The sequence below is a fragment of the Camelus bactrianus genome, chromosome 6, assembly GCF_048773025.1.
Source record: "Camelus bactrianus isolate YW-2024 breed Bactrian camel chromosome 6, ASM4877302v1, whole genome shotgun sequence".
Taxonomy (NCBI): Eukaryota; Metazoa; Chordata; class Mammalia; order Artiodactyla; family Camelidae; genus Camelus; species Camelus bactrianus.
Window position 1 is genome coordinate 56,814,809 of NC_133544.1, and position 25,719 is coordinate 56,840,527.

The 25,719-nt window shown below is 35.9% G+C and overlaps 1 protein-coding gene across 3 annotated transcripts in view; it reads right to left on the reverse strand.

Moving 5' to 3' along the window:
- Positions 1–25,719, reverse strand: part of NUBPL (NUBP iron-sulfur cluster assembly factor, mitochondrial) — a 176,765-nt gene that overhangs the window by 147,746 nt on the left and 3,300 nt on the right. For all 3 annotated transcript variants that reach the window (XR_012507557.1, XM_074365675.1, XM_010963002.3), the window contains exon 3: positions 25,307–25,341. Coding sequence is in view for 2 of the 3 variants with exons in the window: in XM_074365675.1 (XP_074221776.1) it covers positions 25,307–25,341 (35 nt within the window). In the remaining variant the exon portion in view is untranslated. The remainder of the gene's footprint in view (positions 1–25,306; positions 25,342–25,719) is intronic.

Consider the following 25,719-nt stretch of genomic DNA (forward strand, 5'->3'; position numbering starts at 1 on the left):
TAAAAGGGCAACATAAAGAAAAAAGTTCACCTGGCTAGACAGATGGCAAACAGAGATGAGCTCATGAAAAGTACAGAAGAATCCCATATTATAAACTAATTGTAAACAAGCTAAAAAAGTAAAAGCGGAATGGAAATAATAGATTTCAAATTAAAGACTATTTTAGAGGGGAAAAAAAAAAAAAAAAACAAGCCTAAGAGATCGTCTTAGTCTTCTGTCCACTTTTTAGTGAAAAAGAAACAGGCCCAGAGATAATGCCACAGCTGGGCCTAGCTTTCAAATCTCTTTCCAATGACATACTCTAAGGACTCAAAGCTAGCAATCACTCCCCTTTGTCTCTCTCATCTCATCCCCAACTATTTTCCCCCTTTTCACTCCACTCCAGACACACTGCCCGCTGCAGTGTCTTTAACACATCAAGCATGCACCTGCCTTAGGACTTCTGTAGTAGTTGCTCCTTCTGCCCAGAATCCATTCCCTGCTTCTCTCCATCACTTCCTTCGAGTCTTGATTCAATCCTTCACTGGCCACCCTATCTAAAACTGCAACTCCCTCATCATTACACTGCATATTTCCTATTCCCCTTCCTGCTTTTTCTTTCTTCTTAGCACCTACATTTAACATACTACATGTTTACTAATTTATCTTGTTTATTGTGTCTCCCCCACAAAAATGTTAATTTCATTAGGTTAAGGATTTTTGTTATGTTTTCTTCACTGATGTACCTAGAATCCAGAACAGTAGGCAATCATGAAGATACTCTGTTCCATCTCAAGAAATTCTGATTCAGTAGGTCTGGGCTGGGGTCCAACAAACTGCATTTGTAACACTCTAGGGTATAAGATGACCACAATGTGAAAAACAGTAATACAGATAATACAGGAAAGGCAAAGATGAAAATTTGCTGTAAGGCCTCACGCCTTGGGACCAGCAAGATCAGGGTAACAGTGATCTATAGTAACTGACAGTAACACTGAAGATCAGTTTTTTTAAATTATAAAAAAGTAGTTCACATGCTGCCATATGGGTAAATACTCAGTCACATATTGCATGGGACATATGTATACAAAAAATTATTCATTGTTTATCTAAAATTCAAATTTAACTGAGTGGGTGTCCTATATTTTTATTTGCTAAATTTAGCAACCCTAACCCGGCATCTCTTCTCAACAGTGTAGTCAAAATGATTCTATTAAAACATAAGTCAGATCACATCGGCTCAAAACCCTTCATTGTTACCCCTCTTGCATTTCACTCATGAAAAGTCAAAGCCCTTAAAACAATTCACCAGTTCCCCACACCCCTGCCTTCCAACCCTGTTAATTTTCCTCACTTATTACTCCAGTGCACTTCTTACTCCAGAAGCCACAGCGGCCTTTTCACTATTCCTTGAATAGTAAGCTACACATGCTCCTACGTATTAGCCTTTGAACTGACTGTTCCTTTTGTCTGACACAGTCTTCCCTCAGATAATCACACAGACTACGCTCTCATCTTTTTTAAGTCTCTGCTCAAATGTTATACTTTCAACGCGACCTACACCACTTTTAAGTGCAAACCCACCCTCACACTCAAGCACTTCCCATCTCCGTTACCTCAGACTACTTTTATCACTTTCTAACACACTATTTGTTGAATGAGTGGATGAACAAATGAATGAATGAACAAACCTCTATTTGTTCCTATGCAGAGTATCAGGATTTGTTACTATATGATCCCCAGAGTCCCCACCAAGCTTTAACATTCTATGATTCCATGAAATTCCTTCTCCTAACACTTCTATACTAACATTTTAAGTTACACGACTCAAAACTAGCTAACATAGTCAAAGATAAAAAATCTTCTGGTGTTAAAGAAAGGGTCATAAATTTCCTTGCAGTCTATTCCTAAACACCACGTTTCCCCAAGAAAATCCAATGTCATCTTCATTTTTCTGTTGATCGCAACTCCAGAAAAATGCAACTTACTGGAAGAAAATCTAGTGCAAAGACTGGCTATAGTGGGCTGCTGTTAAAAAAAAAAAAAAAAATATATATATATATACACACACATATATATAAAGTGTAGACTACCTAAATCTTTAAAAACTAAAAGCACAATACAGTATAAATGGCTCATTAAAAGAGGACAATTTTTAAGTGTGTGTGTGTTTCTTTTTTTTTTTTCTTCTTTAACAAGAAGCAATTCCCTTAAGTCCCACATTTTCATCTAATAAGTAACAGAGAAAGTAAATTAGGGATAAAGCAACTAAGATTTAAGAAGTAAAACCTTGAATCTTTGGCCTTTATAATTAAAAGGGAAAAAAAGTATTAATGCTCTTAATAAGTAAAGTCTTCAAAATAGGAGAAAAATCAGAAAGCCTTCTATCACCATGGTAATACAAATGCACAAAAGACACTAATTCCTAAAAGTAACAGTCATCTTATCTGTGACATCAACCAGCCACTTTTTTGCCAGAATCCAAGCCTAAGGACCTAGAAACCTAACCAAACAAGCACCTTTCCCACATCAGATAAGGTACTGCAGCAAAAGCACTGAAATTCAACATCAATTCCTTCAGAACGTCCTTAACTAAACTGCAATGCAGGGGAGAGCATTTACAATTCTGACAGCAGCTCCTGCAAAGAAAAGCAATGCAGCAACCACAGAAACCAGATGCGGAGAGCACCCGATCCACTCTCCAGACTCAAAATCATAGGAGCCAAGCAGCTGGTTTTAAAACCCACTACTTCATATGCCCTCTGCTTTCTTGCTCTCAGCAACCCTTCAACACTGCTCTATTGAGGATTCAGGGTCCTCCTATTCCCCAAAATAATTTACTGAGAAAAAGAAATGAGAGAGGGAAAATGAATTGGTGAGAGCGAAGTTCAGGAGGAAGAGAGAGAATAATTAAGAAAAAACAGATTGTTCTGTGAGAAGGATCTGACTGACTTCTTATTGTACAGAAGCGGATGATGAAATTCAAAGGATGTGCAATAGTTTTGCCACCAGCATGTTATAAAGTAAATGAAACGAAGGAAGAATATACTAAGTGTAAAATCAGTGTAACTGTTCTCTTTCTAACTCATAAGCAAATTCAGCAACTTCCATTCCATTCCAAAATGAGAGAATGAATTACTGGCAACAAGCTGCACTTTACCAAAAGAAATTTAAAAGGTAGGCCAAAGGGTGCTGAGGAGGAAACACTCAGCCAAAAGCTTCTTTAGAGCTATTCAAAACAAAATTGCTACTACTTCTAATGGGATATTTCAAAGCATGTTGTGCAAAATGCTTTTTACATAAAACCATACAGAAAATAGAGGGTGAAAGCAGTTTGGGGCTTTTTACCAATCTGAAAATTATCTTATAAAACAGTGCTTTTACTTTATCGTGTTTGATTAAGTTGGGTGCGTGTATCTGTGTACTTATAGAAGAGGAGGAAAAGCAAGTCAGGAAAAATTCCTAATACAAGATGGGCTTTAGGATCCATTTTAACACATTTCTACCCTTCTGTTACACAATTAATTGAAAACAAAAACAAAAAACCCAGTCTTATCTTTGACATTTTAATATTTGACATTAAGTCTTTTATTCAGTACACTGAATTATTCCTATGAAAGATACCACAGAGATAAACACACATGTCTCAAGTCAGTTAATACTATTAATATACATTAGTGGTGATCTGTTAGCAAGCAAAATAGTTTAAATACTCCATAAAATAATGAATCTCGAGGATTTAGATAATTCAGTTAATTACAGATGGCATCCATGAGTGAAATAAACAACTGTACTGTATTCAGATATATACATAACTACACAACAAACTAAAGTTCAAAAACTATGAAAAACCCTCAAGCCATTATGATCATCACATACAAAATGATGTTATAAAAAATATCATTCTGTAAAAAAAAAAATGACCTAAATTCAGGTCAATTATATTTATGTAATTAATTTCAATTAAATACCTACTGAAATATACAGTATATTTTAAATACCTGACTCACCCCTTGATGCAATATTTATCTTTTTATTGAGGTATAGTTGATTTACAATATTATATAAGTTTTAGGTTATAACATAGTGATTCACAGTTTTTAAGATTATACTCCATTTAAAGTTGTTATAAAATATTAACTATATGCTACACAATATATTCTTGTAGCATATTTATTTTATACATAGTAGTTTATACCTCTTAATCCCATGCCCCTGTCTTGCTCCTCACCTCTAAACTCCCCACTGGTAACCACTAGTTTGTTCTCTGTATCTGTGAGTCTGTTTCTTTTCTCTTGTATTAACTAATTTGTTTTACTTTTTAAATTCCACATATAAATGATAATGTACAGTGCTTGTCTTTCCCTGAATGATTTCTTTCACTAAGCACAATACCCTCCAAATCTATCTATGTTGTTGCAAATGGCAAAATCTCATTATTTTTCCTGGTTGAGTACTATTCTGTTGTATATATATGCCACATTTTCTTTATCCATTAACCTGCTGATGGATATTTAGGTTGCTTCTGTATCTTATAAAATGTCTTTATTGAAGTATAGTCAGTTTACAATGTTGTGTCAATTTCTGGTGCGCAGCATAATGCTTCAGTCATACATGAACATACGTATATTTGTTTTCATATTCTTTTTCATCATAAGTCACTACAAGATATGGAATATAGTTCCCTCATCTATATACTATGAACTTGCTTATCTATTTTATATATATTAGTTAGTATCTGCAAATCTCGAACTCCCAATTTATCCCTTCCTACCCCATTCCCTCCCTGGTAACCATAGGTTTGTTTTCTATGTCTGTGAGTCTTTCTGTTTTGTAAATAAGTTTATTTGTCTTTTTTTTTTTTTTTTTAGATTCCACATATAAGTGATAGCATATGGTATTTTTCTTTCTCTTTCTGGCTTACTTCACTTGGAATGACAATCTTCAGGCTCATCCATGTTGCTGTAAATGGCATTATTTTACTCTTTTTTATGACTGAGTAGTATTCCACTGTATAAATATACCATTCCATTGTATAAATATATCTTCTTTATCCAGTCATCTGTCGATGGACATTTAGGTTGTTTCCTTGAATGGCTACTGTAAATAGTTCTGCTATGAACACTGGGGAGTATGTATCTTTTTGAATTAAGGTACCCTCTGGATACACGCCCAGGAGTGGGACTGCTGAATTATATGGTAAGTCTACATATCTTAGCTATTGTAAATCATGTTGCTATGAACATTGGGGTGCATGTATCTTTTTGAATTAATGTTTTTGTTTTCTTCAGATATATTCCCAAGAGTGGAATTGCTGGATCATACAGTAGTTCTATTATTAGTTTTTTGTGGAATCTTCATACTATTTTCACAGCAGGTGCACTAATTTACATTCTCACCAACAATGTGCAAGGGGTCCCTTTTCTCCACATCCCTTGATGCCATATTTTAAAATGAGGATCAATAATAGATTTTTTCCCAAAATATTAACACCTTAGTCAAAGTTCAGAAATGTTTAATCTATTAATTCTATTACTAAGTACCAAAAATTTTTTTGATAAATGAAAATCAACATTATTTAATACCATCTGAATCATATAAGAAATTATTATTTTTAGTATTTTTTAAATGACTAACTTATTAAAGGCATAGTAGAATGCATAGAGAAGAAATCTAGGATTTGCACCACTAAATAGATGGGTGATTGTGGATAAGTTACTAACCTCATCGAACCTCTATACCTATAAAAGATTAAGAAGGTATATACCTTAAAGGATTTTTGTGAGACTGCGGAACAGTGTGATTTTGTGAAACTTAAAGAATAGCTAACAGTTATGTAGGACTGTAAGCCAGGCACTTCCTAAACACTTTATGTATGTTAGCTTATGTAATCCTCACAACTTTATGAGGTAGGTGTATACTAGGTCAAGGCACAGAAAGATGAGTAATTTACCTAAAGTCATACAGCTTTAATTACAGGAGCTGGGATAGGAACCCAGGCAGCCTGCATTCAGAGTTCACAAGTAACCACTGTAGCATGCTACCCCTCTCCAACAAGACAAATTAAGTCAAATTCCTAGCACAAAGTAAATACTCAATATTAGTATCTTTTTTCCCTTCCACTGAGACCTCTTCATGCACTGAAACAAGAAAAACAAGCATTCATTCTCAGTGAGTAGTTATTTATCACACAAGACAACCATCCAAAATAACATTCTAATTATTAATCCAAGCAACTAAGTAACATTAGCTTTGAGAATAACAAAATGATCCTTAATGTGCACTTATTACTTTTACCAGAATTGTCTGTTTTTGTTTTATAAGAGCAAAAATCCTGTCTAGTTTAAGGTATTATATGAGATTACTATAAAAAATAGCCTCTACTAAATATTAAGCAACATATTTCACAGAAATTGGATTAAGGTTTTTGGTATACTTGCTTATTTTTAAGTTACATACTTACATAGATTACACAGAACAGACACAGCCAAAAATGCAGTTAAGAAAATAAACAAAGCTCATATGCTCAAGCCTAGAAGATATTTGGCTGGGCCAAAAAAAAAAAAAAAAAAAAAAATCAGCTGTTGATTACAATGGATACCAAGTAACAAGAGAGGCAATTTATTATATTCTGCTTCTTATTTTCTTTTTGTTGTAGCTGTACAAAAATCTTTATTTCTTCATTAAATAAAATGCCCAATATTTACCACAAGCTAACACACATAAAAACAGCCAGTAACTGAATCCTTATGCTATGGCAGTCATTATGCTAGACACATTACATAAATACTCTAAATTTCACAAAAGCTATGTAAAGTAGCTATTATTATTGTTGTTGTTATTGTTATTATTACACATTTCACAGATGAGGGACCTCAGCTCTGAGAGGTCAAGTGCCTTGCTCAAGTTCACACAGTTAATAAGTAAAGAGTTGGGGTTTGAATTCAAGTCTGCCTGAAACCAAAGTCCACATATTTCCTACCAAACATACCCAAACCTGGTTGTGTATCAGAATTACCTGGGGAGCTTGTTAACAAAACTGATGGTCAAATCCAAAACCTAAAAATAATCAAACTCCCAGAGATTCTGATTTATTTAACAAGCTCCTCGGGTGATTCTTATGCAGCAAGCTGGCAATGGTCCTAAGAGTAGCACTTAAAAACCACCATACGACCTCCAACGGCCTCCTCCATGTTCTATTAGGTTTGACAATTAGTTGGTAAGATAACAGGGTTCTCAGCATCAAATTTTAGATTCAATAAACAGTATTCATAGATTAAGGACCCAACTCAATTTTTGATTGGGAAATACATTTTGATAAATGGCATTATCATCTTTTCACTCACCACCAAAACCTGGTGCATCTTTAATTCCTCCTTCCTTTCTCTTAAATCTGTCTGTTCCTTTGCCTTTATACTACTAACTGGAGGATATCAGTATCTGTGAACACTATTCTGCTAACCCCTGAGAACTCCTACCCTCACCAGCTCTTTGCATAGCAGAGCTCACCTTTCACTGTAAAGGTAGAAAATGTCAGATTCCCCACTTTCCCAGCCTCCTTTGCAGCTAAGACACAGTCATGAGATCCAACCCTAGTCAGAGAAGCTAGGGAGTGCCCGGTCAAAGTTTTCTTCTCTAACAAAAAAAAATCAATAAGATAGCACACCCTTTTTCTCCCTTTTTGTGATTGAGTGAGACAACTATCTTGTGACCATAAAGATTTAGCAAAGAGAAATGCAGAAAGGCCACCCCAGAGTCCTGATATCGTTGGGCCACTTTTTAACCAACCCTTTAACTTCCAGATTTCTTTTATGTGAAATACTAAACCCTATTTTATTTTATTTTATTTTATTTTATTTTATTTTATTTTATTTTATTTTATATTAAAACTAAGCCAATTTTAGTTAATAAGTTAACTCTCACCCTGACTCTTGCAACACCTCCCTTGCCTCCAATCTGTCTCTAATTTGCTCCTCAAATCACTATATTCAAATCACTATAAATCTTACCTTTGAAGAGCACAGATTTTATTATGAACTGTATAGTAGTAGAAATTTTCTAAAGGATCCCTCTGATTACAGGACAAAATCCAAAGTCCTTTCATGTCACATGCATCTAGTTTATCTTTGGCTAGATCCCCCAATAAGCCCTCTTATCTCAATATGCCATAAACAGAACCACACAGACTACTTCTCTTTTCAAACATAATTTCCTGTTTCCATGACTTTGCTCACATAGTTCCTTCAACCTAAAATTCCCTTCTTCCTATTTTTCTACCTGCCAAAATTCCACCTACCCCTCAAATTACTGCCTCTGCTTAAGACTGGAATTAATTTCTCTCCACTCTGGTATTAACATACTTTGTTTATACCCACCAACTGCTACACATGCCACATTCTTCCTTATATGTAAATAAATATGTGTATCTGTCTTCCCTACAAGGCTGGAGGCTTTGTGAAGGTAGCCCCCATGGGTAAACACAGTATCTGATACAAGATGGTCCTTGGATTGTTCAACTGAATTTGCCCATAATCAGTTAGATGTTCTCAACTATGCTGTTTAGGAGCCAAAAGGGATGAAGATTGTATTCTAAAGAGAGAAAAAAAAAAAAACTATAACAAAAATATTTGGCGTATTTTTGAAATCATTTTTGTGGAACTTCAAAGGTACAAAATTAATGCTTAACTGTTAATTGCTAAATGAGAAGCAGAAAGACAATGAAAAGCCTTAGAATGTGCTTAAAATATTTACTTGTGTATGCCAATTCATCTCTACTCTCTTGTGATTAAAATGACTTCTTAAATTCTATGTCACCCACTAAATTGCCCAGCTTCTATCTCATTCTCATTTTAGTCCAATGGGAAATGCAATTCAAAACCACAAGAAACCACCTCACACACATGAGAAAGACTATAATCAAAAAGACAGAAAATAAGCATTGGTGACGATGTGGAGAAACTGGCATCTTCATACACTGTTAGTAGGAATGTAAAATGGTGTAACTACTTTGGAAAATAGTCTGGCAGTTCCTCAAATGTTAAACAGAGTTGTCACATGACCCAGCAATTCCACTACTAGGTATATCCCCAAGAGAACTGAAAATATATGTCCACACAAAAACTTGTACATTCACAGTAGCATTATCCATAATAGACAAAAAGTGGAACCAACCCAAATGTCTACAACTAATAAAATAGATAAATCAAATGTGGTATACCCATACAATGGACTATTTACTCAGTAATAAAAAGAAATGAAGAAATGAAACATGAAACAACATGGATAAAATATTATGCAAAGTGAAAGAAGCCAGTCAAAAGACCATACATTACATAATTTTATTTATGTGCAATGTCCAAAACAGGCAAATCTATAGAGACAGAAGGTAAACTAGTGTTTGCCTAGGGCTGAGGTTTATGTGGAGGTTGAAGACTAATGGCTAAGGGGTACAGGATTTCTTTGGGGGGTAATAAAAATGTTCTAAAATTGATGGTGATGGATGCATAATTCTGTGAGTATATTAAGAGCCACTGAATTGCACACTTCAAAGAGCTGAATTGTGTGGTATGTGAATTACATCTCAATAAAACCATTCAAAAAATGCTATGACTCCAGTCAGTTATAACAACCAGCAAGACTTAAGCAAAGACATAGATTATTTATTAGTAGGTAAAACAGTATAGACTAAAAAGTATTGCGCATTTCTACCTTGACCAAAAATTGACTGGAAAAGTTCAACCCATGCTAAATTCTCACAACCAGGGGCAATTCTAAAGTACACCAAACTTGAAAATGTGCATATTATTTTTCAGATGCATTGCAAAAATATACCTGACATCAATTCAATTGTACAATCAAGAAACCTGGAATGGAGGTCATTCCTGACTTCTTCTTCTCCTCTCTTATATCCAATCCATCATCAAGACCTACCAATTTTGCCTTCTCCACCATTTCCCCTGCCAAAACCCAAACTATCACCATGGTCTCCTCCTTAGGTTACTGCAATAGCCTAAATTGGTCTCCTGCAACATTCTAACATCTCTGCAATTCTCTATGCAACACTGAAGTAATTTTCAAGCAAACCTGATCATGCCTATCCCCTGCTTAAATTTACTTCCCACTGTCCTTAGGATAAATTCTAAACCTCCTGACATGGTCGCCAAGGATGCTACTCTCCCTCCCATATTGACTGCAACCTCATTGGCCTTCTTTTGGATACTCCACCTCCCGATGCTCCTTTCCATTCAGGGTTTTCTGGAACAAAGGTCCTTGCTCTCCAGGAGATTTCATTCTAATGGGGGGTAGGGGTGTGGGGGAAGGAGACATGGAGGAAGAGGATAAATAAATAAGAATTTGGAGCGATAACAATTATCACCATGAAAAAAATAAAACAGAGTAATGGGACAGAGAGTAATAGTGGTTGCTGGAAAACAGATATGACTGATGTTTCTCCTTCAGGGAAGTCTTCCTTCAACCCTCAGATCAGGATCAGTACCCTGTTACATGCTTTCCTGACAACAGGATTTCTCCTTTATAGTACTTATCACAGATGTAAATAAACAACTTGGACTGCCTTACTCACCACTCTATCCAAAACACCTACCACAGTGTCTTTCATATAACAGATAGTTAAGAAACAGATTTTAAAGGAATGCCTTGGGTTCTCCAGCTTCACAAACTGAACTATAAAACCACAGACCATTGTGATGTAATCAATTAACCTACTCAACTCTGCCAGAACCAAAACCAAGAGTCACCAAGAGAAATGAGAGGGTATCTGTCCCACCCCTGCTCCATGAGCCTCAGCAATAGTCTCTCTGCCACCTTTGATTTACTACTGCTTATGTCACATTCCCTGCAGTGTTTCATAAGGTACGCACTTCAACAGCTGGCTTCCATCTTCCCTGTCTAATCATGTATAAAAATAAAACATCATTTATATTATCACAATTATTTCTACAGCAAATATGAAAACGTCAGAGCCCTAACTCAAGGACTACAAGTAAAAGTGGCAGCTTTGCAGGGGATTTTGTCAAAGGCAGATGTTAGCTACTCAACTTCCAAGCAAGTCTGTTCTTTCCTGACTTCAATCTCCTCCTTTAAAAATGATATTTCATAGACTCTCTAGATCTCAAATTTCCCTTTTTCTTTTGATTACTTATGACTTCCTTTTGTAACATGAAATCAAGCCCCTATTTTCTCCATTTGGAAAATTTGTTCTACTATCAGAGCACTCTTGAAAAGATCTGACGCTCAGAACATGTATTATTTATAATGGAGAAAATCTTTTAAAAGAATTGATATCACAAGCTCTGTGATGTGACCACTGCAAAGACAAAGTTGGAAGCTAATTAAACGCAGTAATTCTCATTAAATGGAGGAAAAGTAATATTAAGATTTGGCCCTTGAATACTTGGTCAAATGCCTATGAACCACAGTGCTTAGGAAAAGTTCTAGGCCAGTATTGTTGCAAACATCCCCCTTATTCCAAATATGTCCTCTACCCCCACCTCACCCCACCAGAGCGGTCTGATCCTTCCTTTGAAACTTAATCCTTTGTAAAAGAAAAGACATCAGTAGTCTAACTAAAAAGCTTCTCTGCTGGTTTAAAAAAAAAAAAAAAAAAAAAAAACAAGTACACAAATTTTCCCCAAAACGTCCTTCCCCTGGATGAGTGCCACCCTTAGTCATGCACAGCTGGTGTTTGTGCACTAAAATACTCCATTCATAAACAAGCCCCCTCTATCCTATTATCATTGGCATCTATTAATTTTTAAATTGTCCCTACCATGATAAAATTTCTATGCTATGTAGCTTTTAGAAATAACCATTCTAGTCAGTATCCAATTCATCCTGACACAATTTTTTTTAATTCCTCAGAGAACTCCTAAAAGAATAAAGGTTACCACCACTATTTTAAGACAAAGAAAATATGTAAATTGGCTAATAAAATAACAAGCAGACAACTGCTTAAAACCAATATGCTACAACGATTACAACAGTTAAAACCAATGCCAATTTTTAAAATTATACATTTAGCAACTTAGATAAGTCTTAGGATATATGTATTTCTTTATCACAACTTTAAAATGTACTACCAGTTAAAAACCCATTTTCCCAAATCGACTCTTACTTCCCTGGTGATCTTATTCAGTTTCATAGCCTTAAATACCACCTATACTCTGATTTAAATTTCCAGTCCCAACTTCTCTGACCTCGGGACTAATCAAATGTATCCTCTCAGGTATCTATAAAGCATTTTAAATTTAACATGTGTAGAGACAATTGAATTTTAACCCCCAACCTCTCCTTTAGCCATCTTCGCCAACTCAGGAAATATCACTACCATTCACACAGTTGCTCAACCAAAACCAAGGAATCTAAAAAGAAATGAAATTCTGAGACACACTACAACACGGATGAATCTTGAAAACATTATGCTAATGAAAGAAGCCAGACACAGAAGGACAAATATTGTAGGATTCTACTAATATGAGGTACCTAGAATAGTCAAATTCATAGAGAACAAAAGTAGAAGGGTACTTGCCATGGGCTGGAGATGGGGGGTGTGGGGGGAGAGGAGTTACTGTTTAATGGATGCAGAGTTTCAGTTTGGGATCATCAAATAGTTCTGGGGATGGGTTTGAACCTAAGTACTTATCACTACCTCCACCATCAGGGTAGATGACAGTCCAAACTATCATCTTTAGCTAAACTCCCACATTAGCTACTAGCAAGTCTCCCTGCTTCATTCTTATTCCCCTACAGTCTCTGCTCTACAACACAGCCACATCCTTTTATAAAATAAATTAGATTATGTCACTGCTCTGGTTTAAAAATCCACATCATACTCAGAAAAAAAGTCCAAATTTCCACCATGGCTTATAAGGCTGAATGACATGCCCCTGCCCACCTCTCCCCTGGTCCATTCTAGCCACACGGACCATCCTGCTATTCTTTAAACAATCCAAGTTGAGTCCACCTCAGGGCTTTTGCTTTTCCCATGGTTCAACCTCTCAATTCATTTAGGCCTCTGCTCTAATGTCTGCAGAGAGCTCCTTCCTAACAGCTCTAAAAACAGCACCTCCCATAATTATTTCCTTACACTGCTTTATTATCTTTCATAACTCTTATTCCACCTAGAAGTATACGTTTTATTTATTATATCTCTTCCACCAGACTATAAACACCTTAAAGATAGAAACTTAGACTTTCTTCCCGCTATATCACCAAGACCCAGAAAAGTATCTAGTATATGGTAAATACTCAGTAAATACTTGAATGAATGAATAAAACTATCTTTACTAATAGAAGCACTAAGCATTATACCCTTCATTTTCACTACATGCAAATAGACTTTATTGAACATTAAAGGGAATCATGTTACTTGAAACAACCAAAAGGAAGCTTCAATCATCAAAGTTCCCATTTTACCTTTTCAGAGTCAGACATCGAAAATGGAACAAACTCTTGAAAATGGAACTACACAGTGTGCCTCATGACACAAAACTCTTCTATCCATGTGACTTTCACCTCAACTTCTAAAATTAACGAATTTAAAAAAAAAAAAGACTCTTCTATCAGCATCAGATAAGTCCCCTCTTGCTTCCTCCCTCAGATCTTCCTCCTCTGCTCACCAATTATCCTCGCTAAGGAAACAGGAGAGACTGTCAAAGCTCAGACTTCTAAAGATCATTATAAATATAAATCCCTCCCTGACTTTAGCTAGAGACTAGTCATTTCAGAAGATGTGCTACTAGATATCTATAATATCTGAATACTTAAGTAACTTAACTGCTCACAGATGTTTTTATGTCTCTGACACCATAACTTAAACCACATTTCACTTGGCAATGGTATGATATAATAATACCCATGCCTTAATTTCTATGACAAGTCCCTCTCCATCACTGCTTCCATTTAAGCAGGTAACTGGAAATTTAGTATTTGTTATTCTATTGCACATATAAGCACAGAGGCCAAAAGACAAAATCACAAATCAATGGAATTATGCCTATCCAAAATGAGAATTTTCATTAATATTTCTTGGCCGGAATATTCTTCAGCTGCATAGAATGTTTTAAATAGCCTAATAGAAATAGGATACAGACATTCTATTCTCCTTTTAATAAGCTGTATTTTTAATTATTTTTAAAGAAAATACATATGTGGAGAATGGGATTACATGTGTTGGTCATCTTTTATTTAAGCCACCCCAAATAACCAAAAGCATAGGACTAGACAGAGTGTTGGTCAGCTTCCACAGTGACTGGCAAAGAGCCCCATCACATGCCAGATAACATTCCAGCACAAATTTGAGAGCAAAGGCTGTTCCAGGGTTTGAAGAAATCTTACGTGTCTTGTTCTATTCAGGAAAAATCTAAACAGAGAGCAACCTATCTCCATGCAGGGCATCTAGACTGCCTTCCAAGACTACCTGAGTACTTTCCTACCTTAATTTAAGAATGGTACATTGTTTAAAGGCCACAGGCAATAAACCAACTTGCCATTTATTGCTTTTAGAAAATCCCAGCTTGTTATCTGTCCTGACAGTAATAAAATCATTTTTTAAAGCAACAATAGGATAGTGTTCTTCCTTCCAGTGCAGCTGAAAAATAGGTGGTTATACTTTATCACTCACTGAAGTAGAACATGCTGCCTGCTCTAAGTGGCTACTTCCGATTTTTATAGATGTACAAGGGAGAATTATGTCCTTTTGGAGGGCAAGAGAGGACAGAGACTTTCTGAAGAAGCTTCTTAAGAATACTAGCTAAAGAACCATTTAGAACAGCGATCCCTTTTCTGTAAAATTGGTTGATGTGGTTACTTTGGCAAGGCATTTGAGAGCTGAGGGAGGAAGCAAGAACACAGCGAGAGGTTCAAACTTATAATTATTTTGTCTTATTACACCAACAATAAAGAAAGACTCTTTAAAAGTGTTTTGCCTTTCATCTGAACGCTCATTGACCCATTTCTGCACAGCAGTGCTGACCCCCGCCCTTTCACACAGTGCAACTGCCAAAAGTGAACTATCCCATGTTCCTGACCAAAGAGAAATAGGCTGCAACAAAATCTGTAATGTTAAGTATTCCAAGGCCAAAACTGAAGCTTTAAAAATGCCACAACCGAAAACAATATTGTTCTGATTTCAACTTTATTCTCTTAGCCTTGAATCTTATCAAAGGCTTCTTTTAAATTGAATCCTTGCTCACTTTCTTAAATTTTCTGACAGAGAATAATAATATTTCAAGTGTAAGTTTTTTTGTTTTGTTGTATACATTTTCACTAAAATAAAATTTTGAAGCACAGAATGTAAACTCCCTTATTTCAAAGCTTCTCTAAGCATAACTCTCCCAGGGCAAAAATGACTCCTTGGTAATTTTATAGACATTTTAGAAAGCCCAGTAACTCATTCAAACCTTTAGAGAATTCTGAGTGTAACCTGTTTTAAATCACCTAGCAAGTATTTACTGAGCACGTAATGATAAGCCAGGCAATAGTGGCAGATGATTAAAGACACAGTCCCTGACCTCATGGAAGCTACGGTCACTCTAATGGCAGGAGATAAACATATGAATCATTAGAGGATGAAGTGACATTACGTGAAGCCCCTAAGAAGGCTTCAAAGAGGAAGTGATTGCCAACATGAGACCTGAAGAATGAAAGGAACTGAGCAAAGAAAGCAAGAAGGACAGTTAATAAAAATGTGCAGCTGAAGCGAAGTCAAGTGCAGAGTGGAAATTTACGTAGACTCAATTTTTAAGAACTAAGCTAAGCAATTTGGACAGAGACTTGTATGCAGTAAGAATTATCCTACAATCAACGTAAGGAATCATTATTTAATTTAAGGTAGGAGAGATTACATAGCCCAATTAAGGGGTCACAGAAAACTCCTAAGTGAAGGATAATAAAATTCTTACCTAGGTTCATGACAACGGAGAAAAGGAGGTATTTCTCAAATTTTAAAAGGCCAGCACTTACTAACTGATATACAAAAGTGGAGTGTGTTGAAGAAATGAAAAACAAGGATAATATCAAGGTTTCTATGTAGGACACCAGCAGATCTGGTATATTTTTAAAACATGGCCATGAATTTTCTGATATACCCCCATTACGAAGTAAAGTCTACATCTTCTTTGCTTAAATCTGGGAAGGCACATGATTACCATCCATATCCTAGCCTGACTACAAAGGCTAGGTCACAAAAGGCCATACAGCTTCCTCCTTATTCACTGGGACACTAAGTCTCGAAGCCATAAGCCACCATGTAGGAAGTCCAACTGCACTGAGGCTGCCAGGCTGTGAAGAAGCCCATGTGATATGGAGAAGGCATATAAAGGCACTCAAATCAACAATCCCAGCTGAGCTCAGCCTTCAAATCATCCCAATCCAAGCACCAAACACGTGAGTGAAGAGCCCCAAATAATTCCAGTCCCTGGACATTTGAGTCTTCCCTGGTGAAGTCCCAAAACTCACAGAACAAAGACAAGCCATGGCAGCTGTGCTCTGTTCAAATTCTTATCCTTTAGACTCTGTGAGCAAAATAAAACAGTTGTTGCTTCATATGACTAAGTTTAGGGTAGTTTGTTAAACATCAATAGATAACTGAAATGGGTGATGGAACATACAAGCGAATTCAAAGAGCTTTCAAAGAGGGAGAAAATTACGGTGGTTCCACTTAGATGATTTAAATCTGACATATCTGTAGAACACCATATGGAGATGGTGAGTAAGCTACTGAAAATAAGGGTACAGATTTTTAAGAAGAGGTAGATGCTGAAGACAAAGGGAAGACTTAGAAGTATGAGGGAGAAAAATTTTAAAGTATAGGAATTGAGCAATATGAAAAGTTAGAAAGGAAACTGAAAGGATCAGAGAAAGAGGTAAGAATCAGGACAGAATGATATAAAAGCCAGACAAATATTCTCTAAGATGTCAGAACCTGCAGTCAGCAGTATCAAATGCAGCAGGAAAATAAGCAGAATCAGACAACCTGGACAGAGAATACATATTTGGCTGAGAGTTGGTAATTACAAAAGGTGGTAAGAAGTCAAATTACAGAAGTTGAGAAATAAATGAGAACTGGGTAAACTGACACTCTCAAGTATGGCTGTCATTGGAAAGTAAAAGAGGGCATGAGCCTCAGGGGAACCAGGGGTTAAAGAACTGCTGATTCATTCACTCATCCAACAAATACACATTTATATTTTCAGTGTGTATGAGTAAGATGAGTAGATCTATAGATCAAGGGGATTAGTAAAGATAAAATGAAGATAACCAAAAGGCATTTATGAGTCAGATCCTAGAAAAGGCAGGAAATGAAGGATCAAGAGTCCAGGCAGAGGGCTTTTTCAGTTCTGTAGTCCCATGTCAAGCAGAGTACCTAGGAGATGACAAGCCCTCAACAAATGTTTGATGAATGAATGAATAAACTTATATATGAAGGAATAAAAGAAATTCACTAGAAATCTATTCATTTTTTTCACTGATTATAAACTAATAATCCCTCATGTATATATGTACACATGAATATGTGTAGCTATCACAGTTACCAAATATTCGCAAGAAAACTCATCAATCCATTTGGTGGGGGAGGGTGTAATTAGGTTTATTTATTTATTTATTTTTAATGGAGGTTCTGGGGATTGAACCTAAGACTTTGTGCATGTTAAGCATGCACCTTATCTCTGAGCTATACCCTCCCCCCACCATTTATCCTAAAAGAAATTCTTAGTTTTAATAAAGACTTCTGCTCTAATTACAAATATATCTTCTAAGTCCCTCTCGCCTTAGTAAATGTCAAATTTTGTGAATTCAAATTCACTTATAAAACAAACATCTTACCAAGAATTACTTATGAAATATAGAAAAAGAAGCAAAAATAATGATTTTGCAATTGCTCCTTCTGGATCTCTTGCCCTAGTCTCCCTCCTAGCTTTATAATAGTTATACATTAAGCACTAATGGTGGTCCCTTCCTCCAAAATGTCTAATCATGATATTGAAATAAAATATTTTTATCATAATAAATATATGTTGTATATACTACCAAGCTATAATAAAAACATTAAGAACAGATTAATTTAATACAGTGTAATTCCTTTACAACACTAACATTAAAGATGAGCCCCAATATTACAAACTTGAACAAAGTAGTATACATCAAGAATTCCCATTAATTGTGAGAAACAGAGTTTCATTCATATTTAATTTAAATTCACATCATAACTAATATTCCAGACTATATATGTCCAGGCTGGCATATGGAGCACTGTAACAGTTAATAAAAAATAGCTCTTATTGGCATTTACTATGTGCCAGACACCATGCTAAGTGCTTTATACAGATTACCTCCTTTAAAACTCACAACCTTAAAAAGTAGGTATCAGTAAAAGTTACACGGTTTGCAAGAGAGCCAGAATCATGCCCAGAACTGTCTGACATTAAACAGCTAGACTGTTAACTGCTATCCACATAACTATTAATGAAGAAAATCACAGTATTTTAAGCAGTGGTACATAATACATTCTGTTTCAAGATCACTGAACTTTTCAAAAACTAAAACCTAAATCCTGAACTAAAACTTCCTAGTTTTTCCTAACATGATTACAGAACTTCAAAGGCTTTGATAAGCTTAATTTTATTAAAAGAACCACTCATCATTTGTGAAAAAGAGCAGTATGACTAGAAAGAATAAGTGTAAAGACATTATGTGATCACTGGGGAAAAAATATTTTGAGATAAACATCAGTGGAAAACAATAACCAAAGAAACAAATTCTTTGAAGATAATACTGCTTCCTTTTCTATCTTTAAGTCCAATTAAAATTCTACTTAATGATTCATTCTAGCAATGGAAAATAAGCAAAAACTTAAAATAAGTTTTTGTTAAAATAGTCAAGTAAAATGCATACCAACTTTTATTTTGAAATATTACTTACAAAGATATTTTCTTTAGCTACAGTACTCAAAAGTGATTTAGAACTTATTACGTATCAGCCATTGTGCTATAAGCACTTCATATTAGCCCATTTAGATTTTAATTATTTCATTTGCTCAGGGTGAAAAAGGCATAATTTAGTGCTGAACAAACACTAGACAGCTTATCCAACACTTAAAATCTGCCACATATGTGAACTACATAAATATATATATATTTACAACCACTCTTCACTTAACATGTTCCACTATCATTACCAACATGTACAAAGAGCCTACTATGTACCATCACTAGACTAGGCACTGAGGATAAAAAAGGAACAAGACCAAGATTACCAGCACCAAAAGGTTCACAGACTAGCATAGGAGTTAAACAAGTGAATGAACCCTTTAAAAGAACATGGGGAAACGTTAGTCCTTTCCTCAAAGCATCAGAGCAGAGAAAAGAGAGCAGGGGTCACCTCACAAAAGAGCCATACTAAGGGTCAGAATAAGACAGTGGCATTAAGAAAAGAAATGACAGGACATATTTTAGAAAGCTTTGAGTGGTAGAAGCAGCAGGAGCAGGTGACTGATTTGGAGGTGGGAGGGAACCACATGACCCTCACAGGACAAAGACAGTTACAGGAAAGAACAGCTTGGTTTTACACATGCCGAGTTTGAATGCTTGTAAAGCACTCAAGCGGACATCTACAGCAGAAAACGAGACAGCCAGGTCTGGCACCCAGGAGAGATGTCCAGGCTGGTGATGCATTTGGAATCAAGGGCACATGGGTGGTTCCTGGGGCAATGGAAAGATGAGATTACTGGATAGAATATAAAATGAGAATCTTGGAGCACATCATCTTTTATGAAGCAGGAAAAGAAGAGTGTGCAGACCACTTAGCCACAACACTTCTCAAACAACACACCACTCCGCAAAAAACAAAGCAAAACAAAACTTTACTTACATACTGTGAAACCTGTCTCAGCCCTCAATTCATTCATGTAGCAAACATTTGTTGTGTGTTTCCTAAGTCATAAAGCGTTGTGCTGGCTACTAAGGATAGCCAAGGATGAAGACAGAACAGTTCTTAATCCTTAAGAATCTAGCTAACATAGCAGCAGTATACCAAGTAGGTTAAGAGCACAGGATCTAGGTAGGCATTCGAGCCTGGGTCTGCCATTTACTTCCTGGGTGACCTTGGGCAAAATATTAAGCCTCCAGGGGCTTGTTCTCCTTTATCTACAACAGAAATCATAGTAGCATCTATTCCCACATGGTTGCCATGAAGAGTAAATGAATTAAGAACCATGTCATGAGGAACAGTGCTTGACATATGACAAATGTTCAATAAATGTTAGTTTTATCATTGGTTGTTATAAAAATTACCAGAATGCTGTACAGGCACATAATAATAATACAAATAAATAGTGCTAATGGATTTCAACAAGATGGAAAAAAGACCCTCACCTGGCAGGAATTCAGGGAGCGCTTCACTAAGCTGCCCCTCAGGGCAAGGCTAGCTCATACAGGGCCCAGGTGTGAATTAGAAAGCAGCCGGCAGGTGCACATGAACAGGAGGGTAGCCTGGATTTCTGTCATCACTCAACCTCCTTGATAAGCACCCCTGGACAGGATATAACCAGCACGGCCATACCTGGCAGCCTAGAGGATAGGACAGATAAAGCTAAAGAAAGAGTAGAGAACACTCCAGGAGAAATGGAGAAGAAAGGCTGTAAGCTATCAAGAACATAGTATACCTAAGCCCAAACTGACAACGGCAAGTAACCCAGACTGTCCATGGCACAGGGATCATTTATAGGAAGAGCTGAGGATAAACCCTGAAAGGGGCCAGATCACAGAGGATCTTGAGTCCCAGCAAAGGCATTCAGTAGCGACTCTGAGCACGGCAATAATGGGGTTCCAATGGTGCTTAAGAAAGAGTAATCTGGCATAATGTACTAAATGGATTTGAGCTCAGGCAGGTAAGAGGTCACTGCAGTGGTCTGCTAGTCTGTGAGTCCCTCAAAGGCAGGGGCTGTGTGTCTCATTCACTTTTGTAGCCTCCAAAGTAGCAAAGTGTTCGGGATGAAGTAAGCACTCAATAACTGTTTGAGGTATAAAGGAAAAAATGAGCCAAAAAGAAGTAATGTGAGCTTTAATTAGAGTGGGAATAGTAAAAATAAAAGATACATATTGGAAAAATATTGCAGGGACAAAAAAAGGATATTTGCTGGCTGATGAAATGTGGCAAGGATACAGCAGAATCAATAAAGACTGTAAAACTGGTAAATCCTAAGTGCACTGCATTACAAGTTTCTGTGAGAAGCAAATATAATTATGTTCACAGAAGTGCTCTATGAAAAAAGACTTCTTTTCTCTGAAGTAAAAGCTAGTCATCTTGGACAGAATCTCTCTATATTTGACCTTGACTATAGCTCATCGTTTTAAGATATTTATCTTCCTCTTGTCTTCACTAGATTATAAAACCTTTAGGAGTACACAGTGTGTCTACTCTGTTATAAAGCACAATAAAGCTTTATTAAGTGTGGCTTTAATTTACATGTTCTCACTCACAGAAGAAACTATTACTGAACCTAATTCAGCTGTACACCACCAAAACACACACACACACATACACACAGATATACACAGAGATATATACACTTATATAATTATATATACATACATAAAACATTACTAAAGGCTTGTTTACTTTTCTCTATATTCCCAGGGTGTCTGGCAATGAGTGTTAGAGGTGCTCAGTAAATGTCTGCTGAACTAAAAAGAATTGAAGTAAATTGACTTAGGAATCTCACAGAGCTTATCATGGTACCTGGTGACCTTTCCCTTTCCCTTTCCAGTTTCAGTACCCTTCTCACTGTTTATTAAATTTATACTGTAGAAGAATGAGATCCACAATAAAGGTGGTTAAGAAGATGAAAAAAAGAAAAACTCAGCTATATGATTGTCAATATCTATGATCAGTGGTGTGTCAGTAAATGTTTAACAACTGGCTCAAGGTGAGGTGGGGAGTCTGATTTTCAGTATTTGCCAATTTCCATGGTAAATAACTCCCACTATGGCCTATTTCAAGCTAACAACATGGTATCAACTGCTTTGCAAAATTCCTGAAAATTTAACAATTGGCTCTCACAAACAAACACGAGCCAGTTCCAAAATACCACAAGATATAACATTTAGATGCATGATACGTGACATCATCCCAAATTCTGCTCTGCAGTACCACCTTCTACATCCCCAAAGGAAAGTACAAAAGGCTAGGAAAAGGCAGGGAAAATTCACATCCTATTCCCATAAGGACTTTACCTCCATCTACAAAGTTGTCTTCTTTTGAACTGGCATGATTCAGCCCAGAAATTCTTCCTGCCTAGGCCAGTGATATCCAAACTATTCTGACTGTGCACCCCAATCAGTAAAAAATGTTTAAGCATACATCCTCAATATATGTTAATATATTTGTTTATAATTTTATTAGAGCTACTATACTAATTTAGTATAAATTATAAAGCATAACAAAAAAACCATAAATTTCAAAAGATAAAAATTAATACAAATGAAAAAGAAAATTTTTCCTTCCACATCCCAGTGGACTAGCATACATACTCCTCTGGGGGTTACATAACCCAGTTTAGAGATTACTAAGGTCAACATTAAAAGTACAGTGAGTAACTTCCTGGTCCTGTTTTTCTAGGCCTACAAACTAATCTTATTAACCCTTCCCACTCCAATGCCGAAAAGGGGCAAGCACCAGCTCATGGAAAAGACAGGAGAAAAGAGTTAGCAAGGTCTTGAACGTGGCTGGCCTCAGGGGAAGCAGGTCAGAAAATCCTCTTACAATACGAGCTCCATGGAATTAAGACTCCATGGGAAAGAATCATTAGAGAGGCTACAAAGACACCATCCTAACTGGAGTTTTTAAGCCCATAAAGCAATATATTCTAGTACCACGTCCCAGTCAGAGTCCTTGGACCTAAGCCATCTGTATCAGCTCAGGCAAAAAGAGGGGGTTGGAGGAACTTTGAGTTTCCCCTAAAGATCAAACATGCCCTCTAAATAAGTATAATATTAATGAAACCTTAAGCAGGGAAATACAGAGTACAAGACTATGCCAGATATATATAAATCACATAGAACAAATATATCTCTTCTCTTCTATACACAGGCAGTTCTCTGGCAGATTGCAGTTTAAGACAAACATGCTACTCCCTAATCATATACTGTTAATCAAGTATATAAGCTATATAAAATTGATCTTTCTTAAGTATGCATAAATCAATTAAAGAAGACAAGACAGTAGCCAATCATAAAATACTGTATTATGTCAGATTATCTTTGAGTTCTACAACACTCTGCTCAAATTTCCTGGCTTTCTTCTTTTTCATTTCTACACTAACCTTGCTATAAAATATCAAGTACTGAAAAACAAAAACCACCTTCATCAGGATAACAGAATACTGAAGACCTTCCTAAGGAAGATTTTACAAACATGTTTAAAAACACTTAAGGATACTAAATGCTTTTTAAAAAAGTGGCCCTAGGAAAGACTTATGTCTTTTCCTTTCTTGTTGCCAATTTTCCCGTCATACACCTAAAGCATTAAAGATGAAGCTGCCCTCATCCTGGCTCCATGAAAGAAAGGAAAAAAAAAAAAAAAAACAGAAAAAAGAAATTTCTGAGCTACTATCTCATCAAGACTAGCAACATCTAACATGAAGGAATCAACCTCTTTTTAACTATTCTTTTCATCCTTTGATTGTTTATTACATGGTTACTTTACATTGCCTTAAGACTCGAAGTTTTGGCTGAAACAATAACCAAATTAAAAGATCCTCACACCTATGAATTAATTTATCTTCCTACCCATTGAATTCTGTTTCCTCCCTTCTTTAACATAGGGGTCCCTTCTCCAAGGTAACTAAGCGCTCTAATAAAAATTATTTTTTAAAATGTATTACTGGCTTTTGCTTCAATAAGACTGTGTAAACATACACGATTACCTCTCCTCTTCCAAATTCCCACTGAAATGAGAAAAAAATAGTTTAAAACTAAATTAAAAATATAATCAGACTAGAAAACAAAAAAGAGGGCCATTAACTTTTAGAGTTTAAAAAAACTCTAGATCGATGGCTCTCAAACTTCAGCATGCATCAGAAGCACGAAGAAGGCTGCTTAAAACTCAGACTATAGGACTCTACCTTTAGGGTTTCCGATTGACTAGATCTGGGGTGGGGCTCAAGACTTTGTATGTTTAACAAGTTCCCAACCAATGCTGATTTTTCACATTATAAGAATCATTATGCTAAGTAAATAAAGATCATTAAAAGGAATACATTTTATTCAATTCTAATTAGCGTCCTCAGAGAGACTCGAATGGTACAACCATTTTTTTAAGTGGATAGGGATAGCAATTGGAAAATAAGGGGAAAAGTTCTGGAACACTGGAAAAAATATAAGTTCTGAATTTAAAAAAGTCAGAAGGGCTAAATAACAACTACAACCCAATACAGCAGTGTGAAAACAGTCTAAGACATCTTCCAAAACACAGAGCAAAAGACAAAGAGATGGAGAATGTGAGAGAAAAATTAACAAGCATAAAGGGTCAATATCCACCTAACAGGTTTCTAGAGAAAGAACAAACACATCACAAAAACTAATCAATGAATAAATTTTCCCTAAGCTGAAAAAGACTCAAGCCTTGTACCACTTGGCCAGTTTCCAAAGGTAAAAAAATTTAAAGCCAACAACCAGACACATATTTCTGACATTTCTAAACTTGAAAGACATGCAGAAAACTCAAAAAGCTTTAAGGGGAAAATCACAGGTTACAGCAAAGCAGTATGAATCAGACTAGTATCAGACATCTCATTAGCATGCTAGAAGAAAACCGAATATTGTTTTCAAGGCTCAGAGAGGAAATTATTTTCAACCTGGAATTCTACATCTCGTCAAAATGACCAAATATGAAGGCAAAATAAAGACATCTTTGGAAATTTAAGAACTAAGAAAACTGACTTCCTGTACTAGTTTCCTACTTCTATTGTAAGAAGTTATCACAGAAGTTCAAAAGGGGTTTCAATGAGCTAAAATTAAGGTGCTGACAGGATTACACACCTTTTGGAGGCTCTAGGGAAGAATCTATTTCCTTGCCTTTTCTAGCCTCTAACAGCTGCCTGAATCCCTTGACCAGTGGTCCCCTTCCATTTTCGTTGCTATGAAATGTAACCAGTACCTATGGCAGATTTTTGAGTTCCTTAAAGACATGCAAGCGGCCTAAGCTACACTATATAGCTCCTGACAGGCTAAATGAAAAACATCAGTATGCTCTTTAACACTGCCTTAAAAAACATTTTAATAAATTAATATTTCTAATAATAAACACCTACCGAATCATTTGCTGCTAGGGCGAGTGCAAGGTTCACTGTAAGAAACAAAAAAAGTAATTAAATTTAGTAACTTTCCTTTTACTAAAATTCACTTTGCCTTTTAATATTTGCGGTGTAATAACCAAAGCACAGAAATTTTAATATATCCCCATTATAAAAAACAAAGACATGGAGAGAATACAGAAAGTAAAAAAAGACAAAAAAGAAAGTAACATTCCAACATAAGCATAGATGCCTAACCCAAAATTAACATTTTAAGTTATCAATTTATCATCTGTCAAAACTGTGTTTAAATAATCCACTTAGTGTTTTAAAAATGATGTTAAACGGTTTTTATCATTCAATTATTTTCAGAAACATATTTGGCAGAAAAATTATCTACTTTCTAATAAATAAAAATGGATATGATCCTA